This window comes from Geospiza fortis, unplaced genomic scaffold, assembly GCF_000277835.1.
Source record: "Geospiza fortis unplaced genomic scaffold, GeoFor_1.0 scaffold75, whole genome shotgun sequence".
Classification (NCBI taxonomy): Eukaryota; Metazoa; Chordata; class Aves; order Passeriformes; family Thraupidae; genus Geospiza; species Geospiza fortis.
In genome coordinates this window covers 1,542,780-1,553,210 of record NW_005054360.1, presented here as the reverse complement: position 1 = coordinate 1,553,210, position 10,431 = coordinate 1,542,780, and the positions used below count along the sequence as shown (strand labels likewise).

Here is a 10,431-nt window from a genome sequence, read left to right as displayed (position 1 = left end):
GTTGCCAGCCTCAGCTCTTGCTGCAAGTGTTGGAGGGAATTTGTGACAAATGCTTTTCGGTACCTGTAGCTGGCGTGGCTTCTTCTGCAGGCAGAGGTATAGGCCAGGCTCGGGAGAGTTACGGAGTTCCTTGCGCTCAGCTGCTCAGCTGTGTCAGCCATTGTCATCTGAAGGGACTTAGGGGATGCTGCTGACAGCAGAACTAATTCCAGGGGCTTCTTAAAGGCAGGAAGAGGCTCTGGCTGCCTCACCTGCCTGACTACAACATGAGCATTGGTTCCTCCAAATCCAAAGCAGTTGATGCCAGCTACTCTTCCATACTCACTGGATTCTTCCCAGGGCTCTACAGCTGTGGCAACAGCAAGGTTTAATTTCTCTGTATCGATGCTGCTCATCTCCTTTGAGTAATGCAAGGATGGAACAATCTTTCCATGATGCATCATCAGGAGCACTTTGATTAACCCAGCTGCTCCAGCAGCTGATTCAGTGTGTCCAATATTTCCTTTCACTGAACCGATTTTCAGAATGGAAACTCGGGAAGACCTGTTTTTGCTAATGACACTACCCAGGCTCTCAGCTTCTGTAGGATCTCCAGCAGCAGTTCCTGTGCCATGGGCTTCAATGTACTGCACAACTGAGGGATCAACACGACTTCCATAAATGCTGCGCAGTAACTTCTCTTGCTCTATTTGAGACGGCCTCGTGATTGGAGTTATGGACCTGCCATTCTGATTGACTGCACTGATGTTTATCACACCCCAGATTTTGCTGTAGTCTTCCTTTGCCTGTTCCATGAAAAAGTGTAGTTTTCTTTAATAATACTAGTAGTCTGTGGTTAAAGGTGTTACCATGAACCTTACAAGCCTGGTGCAAGCCCGTTCCTTATCCTCCATGTAGGGGGTGAGGTAACATGGCAGCACATAATCTGAGAGAGATCAAGAAAGATTTCAGGTTTGGGATATTTCCTAAGGAAATCTGAGGCACATGTTATTTTCTCCTCCATACTTCCAGTTCAAAGAAGCAATATTGAACAAAAAATACTGAAAACAACAATAGTTGAAAGCATCCATATAGAAAGAAACAGACAGACTGAGTCTACTAAGACATGTCTCTGCAGCTGGTGTCATCAACAAGATTTTGGGGTTTTTGGCAATGATATGGCTTTTGCAGAGCCAGGCATGCTGGCATCACATGGGGTTCACCTCTCTGAGTAAGGAAGAACTTTGCTTTGGAACCAGCAAGACTCCTTGAAGAGCTTTAAACTAGTTATGATGGGGGAGGGCACTAACATGAGGTTTGTCCCTAACAAACTGGGTAATAGTATGAAAAAGTTAGAGGGTACTTCTGAGGCCCCTCTGGAGGTGACTCTGAGATGTACCAGCCACACTGAAGCACACCAGCAGTCTTACAGAGACAAGCAAGGGGCTCCTGAGATAACAGAGGCCAACAGGGAAATATCAGAGAAACACCTTAGTACCAAAAGAAGGCTTATGAGGGATTACATTAATCAAGCGTCTACAGTCAAAGACACAACCACTAGACAGGGCTATGGGAAATCCCTTCACACCCCCACTGGAATGTTGTCACCATAAAATACTTCTATTAAGTGCTGTAGCCCCATGCACAGAGTATGGTGAACAAACAGGAGGAACTAGAGATCTGTGTGCAGCCATTGCGCTTCGATCCCATTGCAATTATGGGCATGGTGGGATAGCTCCCGTGACTGCAGTGTTGTCATGAAGGGCCACAGGCTGTTTAGGAGAGACAGACCAGGAACGTGCAGTGGTGGAGTTGCACTCGATGTGAAGCAACACTTGGAGTGTGCCAAGCTCTGCCCTGGTGAGGATAAAAGGGCAGGCTAGGAACGGTGACACATTGTGGGTGCTCACCACAGGCCGCCCGATCAGAAGGAGGGAGGGGATGAGGCCTTCTGCAGGCAGCTGGAAGCAGCCCCACAGTCACAGGCCCTGGTTCTTGGGGGGCTTTAACTGCCCTGACATCTTCTGGAGAAGCAAAACAGCAAAGCACAAGCAGTGCAGGAGGTTCCTAGAAAGCATTGATGACAACTTCCTGGCCCAGGTAGTGAAGAATCCCACAAGGAATGCTGGGTTGCCTGACCTCAGACTAACAAACAGGGAAGGCCTTGCTGGACATGCAGCACTTGGGGCAGCCTTGGCTGCAGGGACCACGAGACTGTGGAGTTCAGTATTGAAGGAAGAGGTAGCAGGACAGAGAGACAGATTTCAAACTCCAGGACTCCAGGAGAGCTAACTTTAGCATCTTTAGGGATCTTCTTGGAAGAATCCCATGGGAGAAGACCCTGAAGGGTCTACAGGAGATGGAAGCACTCAGGATCAGGCCACTCAGAGTGAATGCAGAGAGGTTGTCAGAGTAAGCAGAAATGAGACTAGAAAGGCCAAGGCACATCTGGAATTAAATCTGGCCAAAGATTTTCAGGATAACAAAAAGGGCTTTTTCAAATCCATCACAACAAAAGGAAAATTAAGGATTAATTTTAACGCTGAAGGACTCTTGGGTCCGTTAGCAAATGGACGGGGGAGCCTGGTAACAGGGGATGCAGAGAAGTCTGCATTATTGAATGCCTTCTTTGCACCTGCCTTTACTGACAAGACCAGGGATTTCTGACCCAGGAGACCAGGTTAAAGGAATGCTGAAAGGAAGACCTTCCCTTGCCCAAGTAGGATTGGGTCAGAGAACACCTAAATGAACTTGACATCCACAAGTCCAGGGGCTCCGATAGGATGCATCCATGAGGTCTGAGAGAGCAGGAGGACAACATAGCAAGGCTGCTCACAATCATATTTGAAAGGCAATCATGAGACATGCCTGAGGACTGGAAGAACCAATCTTCAAAATTGGCAAGAGGGACCCCAGTCTTCAAAAATGGCAAGAAGAAGGACCAATGAACTACCAATCAGTCAGCCTCTCCTCAATCCCTGGAAGAGTGATGGACCGCCTCATTCTGGAGGCCATCTCTGTCCACAAGGAAGATAAGGTGATCAGGAATAGTCATGGATTCCTTGGAGGTAAATCATGTTTGACCAACCTGATTGATTTCTATGATGAAACCACCATCTGGATGAATGAGGGGAGAGCAGTGGATATTGTCTACTTCAACTTTATCGAGGCTTTTGTCTCTCACAGTATCCTCAGGAAGTGTGGACTGCATGAGTGCACAGAGATGTGAATTGAGAACAGGCTGAATGGCAGGTTCCAGAAGGTGATAATCAGTGGCACAGGGTCCAGTTGGAGACCTGTCACTAGTGGCATCCCCTGGGCCCCTATTGTTTAGTTTACTCATCAAGGCTTGGATGAAGAGGCAGAGCCTCCTCAGCAAGTTCACTGTCAACACAAAGCTGGCAGGAGTGGCCCATACCCCAGAGGGCTGCGTGGCCCTTCAGAGGGACCTCAACAGGTTGGAGAGATGGACAGAGAAGAACGGTCTGAAATTCAACAAGGGCAAGTGCAGGGTCCTGCACCAGGGGAGGAATAACCCCCTGCACCAGGACAGGTTGGGGGTCAACCTGCTGGAAAGCAGCTCTGTGGAGAAGGACCTGGGGGTCCTGGAGGACAGCAAGTTGTCCATGAGCCAGCAGTGGGGGTCCAAGAAGGCCGATGGGACCCTCAGCTGTATTAGGAAAAGCATTGCCAACAGTTGAGGGTGGTGATCCTGCCCCTCTACTCAGCCTTGGTGAGGCCATACCAGGAATGCTGTGTCCAGTTCTGGGCTCCTCAGTACAAGAAAGACATGGAGCTAATGGAGTGGGTCCAGAGGAGAGCTATGAAGATGATGAAGGAGCTGGAGCACCTCTCTTATGAGGAAAGACTGAGGGAGCTGGGCCTGTTCAGCCTTGAGAAGAGATGACTGAGAAGGGGCCTCATTAGTGTTTGTCAATATCTTAAGAGAAGGTGTCAAGAAGGTCGAACCAGGCCCTTGGTGGTGCCAAGCAACAGGACAAGAGGCAATGGGCTGAAACTGATGCACAGGAAGTTCGATCTGAAAATGAGGAAGAAATTCTTCACTGTTGAAGTGACCAAGCACAAGAACAGGTTGCTCAGAGAGGGATTGGATTCTCCCTCACTGGAGACAGAATGTGTCAAGAATCATCAGGACACAATACTGTACAACTTGATCTAAGACAACCCAGCTTGAGCAAGGAGTTTGGACCAGAAAATTCACTGTGGCCCCTTCCAACCTGACTGATTCTGTGGTAATCTCATGCTTTTTCTGTAGAGAAGAGAACAAAACAACACAACAAAGCCAAGAACAACCAGAATATTATGATAACTTTTAAATGTGAGTTCCTTTCCCTATGTTAGGGAAAGTTAATAAATTCTAAAGAAATGCTTCATTAATCTTAAACTTGAATTGGAAAAACTTCTCTGGAATAGTCATTATTAGAGCTGAAGACACAAAATTCAGACAAGCAACCAGTCTTACTTCAGGCTGCTTCACAAGCAATCTTACCTTTTTCAGTGGTTTGAGGAAAACAACACCACAGCCTTCTCCCCTTCCATAGCCATCTGCTTTTTTGGAGAAGGGTTTGCTTATGCCCTCTGGAGAGATCATTTTGGCTTTAGTGAGAGATACAAAGGTGCGGGGGTGCATGATGCAGTTCACCCCACCACAGATTGCTGCCTCACAGTCTCCTGGAGTCAAACAGAAACATATGCATGTTGAGATGGCCCTGGTGATAGACAGAAACAGTAGGAATTCTGATTTCATCATCCAGCACCTCTTCAGTCCCATTACCTGATTTAATGGCTCGCAAGGCGTAGTGCAGAGCAAAAAGAAAAGATGAACACGCAGTGTCGACAGTCAGAGATGGTCCAGTCAGATTAAATGTGAAAGAGACCCTGTTGGCAGCAATGCTCATTGCTGTTCCAGTACCATCATAATGATTTATTTCATTCACAGCTCTACTGGCCATGATTTCATAGTCTCGATTCATGAGACCTGGAAAACATCAGATACATGTCAACTTAACCCAAGACAACAATAGGCATATGCAGCTCAAAACCTGGTGATGTGGTTAAGTGTTAAGATGAAACCATATGGCATCAGGGCTCCTGTCGTGAAGCTTTGCTCCAACACAAGTCAAAGAGAGAAGTCACAGCAATTTCCCCTGGACCCAACTTACACACACATACCTAACACTGGAAATTCCTATCTGCCCAAGAAATGGCAGGAAATTCCTACCTGTCCAGGAAATGCCCTTTCTGATGGCTCAGCTCACTGTATGATGCAGCTACGATCTCTGGAGTCTGTTTAGATGTCTGTATCTCACTTTGAGACTGAGATACACTTTTGAGACTCAGGTTGTTTTAGTGTAGCTATGACAATATTTATCAACAAGTTACAAAGAGGGTAGTTCAGACATAAATGTACAAGACATTAGCTTCATTTCCTCACATGTACCAAGTTAAAGGTCACAGTGCAAACTACATTCAATACTTTGTATTTATCTTTTTTTTCACACTTGCAACCAATAAGAAATAGTAAAGAAGAGCAGGGCCTGTGAGACCAGTTGTGTCCTATTTCTGGGAATGCAATGTTTGAAATATGGTGGATCCCAAGTCCATGAGCATGTGTGGAAATTGCAGTAGCTCTATTCAGAGAGCAAGGAATAGTGCTCTCAATGGAAGAAGAGTATCTCTCAGACTAAAGTAATCTAAAACATTTCCCCTACAGGCGCATCAAGCAAACTCCCCCAGAAAACTCCTTTTCAAAGAGACACAGATTACACCAGCAATAATGTGCTGATACTCTACTATTGTCCTTTAAATATCTTTCAACAGCATCTGGTATCATCTTGTCCATAACTTTTTGGGTACTGGCAAAGGCAGTTGGACAAGTACACCTTGGTACCATTGTAATGTCCACAGCAGGATTTCTGCTGCTTTAAAAGGATACTAATCCCCAGAACACCTCAACCAAAATTATACTGGAAAACAGCATATTGGAGGGAAATTGTAGGCCTGTGTAGAAGCCCAGAAGATAAGGAGCTAATGTGTATGTGTCAAACACTGATTCCCGGATAGCCAGGGAGCCAACCAAGGCAATAACCAAGAATTGGTCAGCAATAACCAAGAATTGTTAAAAAAACCAAAATGAGACGGGACCATGAGGAGGTAGGGCAGCATTTCTCTGGGATAAACATCCTTGTTCTGCTCCACAGAGACACAGAATCACAGAATCAACTACGTTGGAAAAGACCACTGATGTCATTGAGTCCACCCTCTGCACAAATAACACATTGTTGACTAGATAATGGCATGCAGTGCTACATCCAATCTTTCCTCAAACACTTCCAGAGATGGTAACTCCATCAGCTCTCTGGGCAGCTGATTGCTATATCAAATCACCCCTTATGTGAAGAATTTCTCCATAATGTCCACTCTAAACCTCGTCTGGCACAGTCTGAGGCCATATCCTCTCACCCTGTCTCCAGTTGCCTGTGAAAGAGGTTCATCCCCACATCACTACACCCTCCTTTCAAGCAGTTGTAGAGAGCAATAAAATCACCCCTGAGCCTCCTCTTCTCAGGCTATACACCCCCAGCTCCCTCAGCTGTTCCTCACAGGATTTGTGCTCCACACCCTTCCCCAGCTCTGATGCCTTTCTCTGGACTTACTCCAGCACCTCAATCTCCTTCCTGAATTGAGGGGCCCAGAAGTGGACACAGGACTCAACCATGTGGCCTCACCAGTGCCATACACAGCTGGAAGAATCACTGCCCTGCTCCTGTGGTGACACTATGGCTGACACAGGCCAGGATGCCACTGGCCTTCTTGGCCACCTGGGCACACACTGGCTCATGTTCAGCTGCTGACCACCAGCACCACCAGGTCCTTTTCTGCTGGGCACTTTCAGACCACTCTACCCCCATCAACAAACAATGGGCAGCACCAGGACAGAGGCAGGAATGAAATATTGACTCAAGGTCCGTCCGGGGAGGATCAAGACCACCCAAGAACGAAAACCTCCAAAAAGGTCTGAAAGAAGGAACTGGACATGGTAACTGATTTTCAAAGAAAGAAAGAAACTTTCCCTGTTTCAGGGCAGGGAAACATATCTATAAAAAAGTACCCCCAACAAATCTGGGGGGTCCTCCAAAACCCTGGACATCTCATTCGCCAGACCAACATTGGAACAAGGACCGGTAATCTCTTTTTCTTTTTCTCTCTTTCATTCTCTCTTCTTATCTTTCTCTCTCCTTTTCTTTAACTCATCTCCTCCTTTCCCCTTTTCTTCCACCCTACACCATTATCCGCATCCCACTGCTATGTGCTGATGTAGCAGGTCAGGGACTAACATTCCAATTTCCATGCCAAGTGTGTAATGTACTAAGAAAACATCTCCTGCAGAGAAAGAAATTACTCATCTTGGGTGTTCCCTTCCCCTTAAGGGTGGAACATCACAGCCTTGCTTGGGAGTATCTTTCCTGAGAAGGCTTGGGTTGCAGATGCAGTTTCCTACTTCCCTTCAGTGCCTGAACACAGGAAGAAGAGCACCAAAAAGAGATACAGGAATTGTACCATGAACTTCTAGAGTAGCCCGGTAATTCTTACCAAAAGTAACCACTAGTGCCATAGCACAGTAGCCTTAGATCCCCAGTCTAGATCCAGTGCTAGATAACATATTGAAAGGTTATGAGGGATTGCTCCAATCTTTGTGAGCTTCAAACACACTTTCTTTGACATGAAATTTTCATCTTACCAATAAAAACACCTGTTTTGGAACCACTGATAGATTCCACAGGGACTCCTGCATCCTCCAGGGCTTTGTATGTGCACTCCATCAGTAATTTCTGTTGTGGATCCATGCGTTCTGCTTCCATATTATTAATCCCAAACAGGTGGTTGTCAAATGAATTAAACCTGAAATACACAGACCAGAATAAAATATGACAGATGTATATAAGATCCATTTACTTCTAGACTCACCGTAAACATCTTTTGCAACTTCATGAAAAGCTGAGCAGTAACTGGTGTTTAGGCCACAGATCCCATTTATGAAATTCATAAGAAAATGTTTATAAGCCAAAGATGCTTCATTTTATCAATGCTTCTGCATTTCAGAGTTAAGAGCCCACTCCTCCCCATTTTTATTCTCATGGTTATTGCACTACTACCAACTGGATTCCTCAAACTATGAAATGTGCAGAATGAGACTCCCTCTGCAGTAATCTGGTCATAGCTTCAACAAGTTATAAACAAAATGAGAATCTCTTCTCACTGCAAAGAATTCCCCACAAAATCTGGTTTTCTACATTATTTTCAGCTAATACAGACAAATGCTCTAAATTTAAAACCAAAAAGTAGAGGATCAACTCAGGTGTTGTCAAGAAATACCAATGCTTCTCTAAAAATATATTCAAAATGCTTTGTGTGTGTGCATGTGTATGCTTGTCACTAAAAGCATCTTCAAAATAGGCCCATGCTTACAAAAGACCAAATCCAACTTTAATCTTGTATCCCAAGATCAGATTTATATGGCCTTCTATCATTTCTTGATTTCAGAGCAGGATTCAATCTCTAACATGGGACTAAGCACTAAAATTCTGGATCCTATGGTTCAACCCTGCCAAGTATAAATTTCAGGAGACAATAAGATTTCTTCTGTGCATGTCAACTTCTCCTTTGAATGAAGCTCTACAGCCTGAGGATTTTAGGTGAATGTGGAATTCAAACAAAAGACACTTGTTTTGACCTTACTGTAATTTGCTAATTTTCTGCCATCACAGCCCCTGAGCAGCTGTACCCATAGTCTAAGTACTACAAAAGTCAGTGGTGCAGCAGGGTAACAGACTCACTCATCCAGAAGAGCAGCTCGTGTTGTACATATTTTTCCTGGCTTGTTACCATCTGCATCATACCACTCCTTGGTATTAAACCTCTCAGGGGGGATTTCTACAGTGCAGTTTTTGCCTTCCTCCAGGACTTTCCAGAAATTGTCAATTCCATCTCCTGTTGTACAAAGTTTTAAAAACAGATTAAATTGTGTGCTCCCCCTCCCCACGCAGACTCAGAAATGCACAATTAGCAACAAGGACCTCCCGCCTGTAAATCTAGGCTGCTCAAGCAGACTTGCCACAGAAAGAAGTGATCATTCTTTGGTGAGAGGAAAATGAAAAAGCATGACTGATCCTCTCACTGCTTGTCTAAAAGCAAAGGATCCCACAAAATCCTTAACCACCTTCTCTCCCCATTTCGCTACCATCTCATTGCATCTACTCCACCTACTGTAATAAAGCAAGAAGCTTTCTTTTAGGAAAACCCAATCTGTTCATATTACAGGCATGGCTGAGAAGAATGTCCAACCCTTCATCTGCCCTGTTCCTATGGATGCAGAGTCCTGTAACACTACACAATCACCCAGCCAGTGAACACAGAGAAAGTTCAAGTCATCCCAGACCCATCCTGATCATTTGTATGAGTTTCATGTGCAGCTCAATGCCCTGCCCACAGCCAGCACTGCAGCTTCTTTTGTCTGTCTTTCTGTCAGCAGACAAATTTAAACTAATCCGTTTCCACCACAGCACCACCTTTCAAAAAGATCCCACAAGCAGCAAAGCAACAATCCAACTAAGGGACAAGCCAACAACTGTTGGTTTCCTCCATTTCAACATTAAGAAAAGTCTCTGCTTTTCAGTGTTCACTCACAGCCTGCTTTGCTTTTACCCCAAAGTTACCTCCAGGAAAGTTGCATCCTATTCCAACAATAGCAACTTCATCTGCAGTCTCAATCTCCATCTCCCGGGCTGCACAAGACAGAAGCACTATCAGTCCAGTCCAACATTTATGCATTTACCATTGAATAAATATTGGGTTAAAATGTGAACTTCCCACAAACAAACAAACTTGTTCAAAACTTACCTAATCTGGAATGATCTACTGCTGGTTGTGATGACAAATGACACTGCCCACAAGAGCTCTGTACTACATTCTTCCTCTTGTTTCTATTCCAGAGGGAATTCCCCACTTAATTCCCCAAACTCTCATGCACACATACTTCCTTTTTACTGTTTAACCTCTGCTAAGAAAAGGTGAATCTTTTCAACAAATTAATGGCAAAGACCAGAATTCTCTTTAGGGTCAAATTAAATACCCCAGGATAGAATTGACTGATGATTTCTTTTTCCTTGATTCTGAGAAAGGAACTTGTCAGGTGAGAATCAATTCAACTGAACTAATTAGAACTCACTAGGAAGCCCAGCTCTAAGCCCTACAGTCCTCTTGGACTTCCTTCCACCCACAAAGAGGAGAAGACTCCTCTAGAAAGATTTTGAGGGGGAATCTTGGCAGTGGGGAGAGCTTTCCATCCCAGGGATAGCACAGCAGGTCCCAAAGAGCCTTTCTCAGTCACTGACTGACAGTAGTGAAGCAGAGATGAGGCTGTTTCACAGC

At 45.0% G+C, this 10,431-nt stretch overlaps 1 protein-coding gene across 1 annotated transcript in view; it reads right to left on the bottom strand.

Moving 5' to 3' along the window:
• The window catches only part of LOC102038794 (polyketide synthase-nonribosomal peptide synthetase-like), a 14,447-nt gene extending 4,616 nt beyond the window's left edge, over nucleotides 1-9,831 (bottom strand). Inside the window, exons 1-6 of the mRNA XM_005423900.2 lie at nucleotides 9,717-9,831; nucleotides 8,838-8,991; nucleotides 7,742-7,902; nucleotides 4,775-4,978; nucleotides 4,490-4,671; nucleotides 6-785 (exon numbers count right to left, since the gene is read on the bottom strand). Coding sequence (XP_005423957.2) covers nucleotides 6-785; nucleotides 4,490-4,671; nucleotides 4,775-4,978; nucleotides 7,742-7,902; nucleotides 8,838-8,991; nucleotides 9,717-9,831 — 1,596 coding nt within the window. The remainder of the gene's footprint in view (nucleotides 1-5; nucleotides 786-4,489; nucleotides 4,672-4,774; nucleotides 4,979-7,741; nucleotides 7,903-8,837; nucleotides 8,992-9,716) is intronic.
• Between the last annotated feature and the right edge of the window lie 600 nt (nucleotides 9,832-10,431).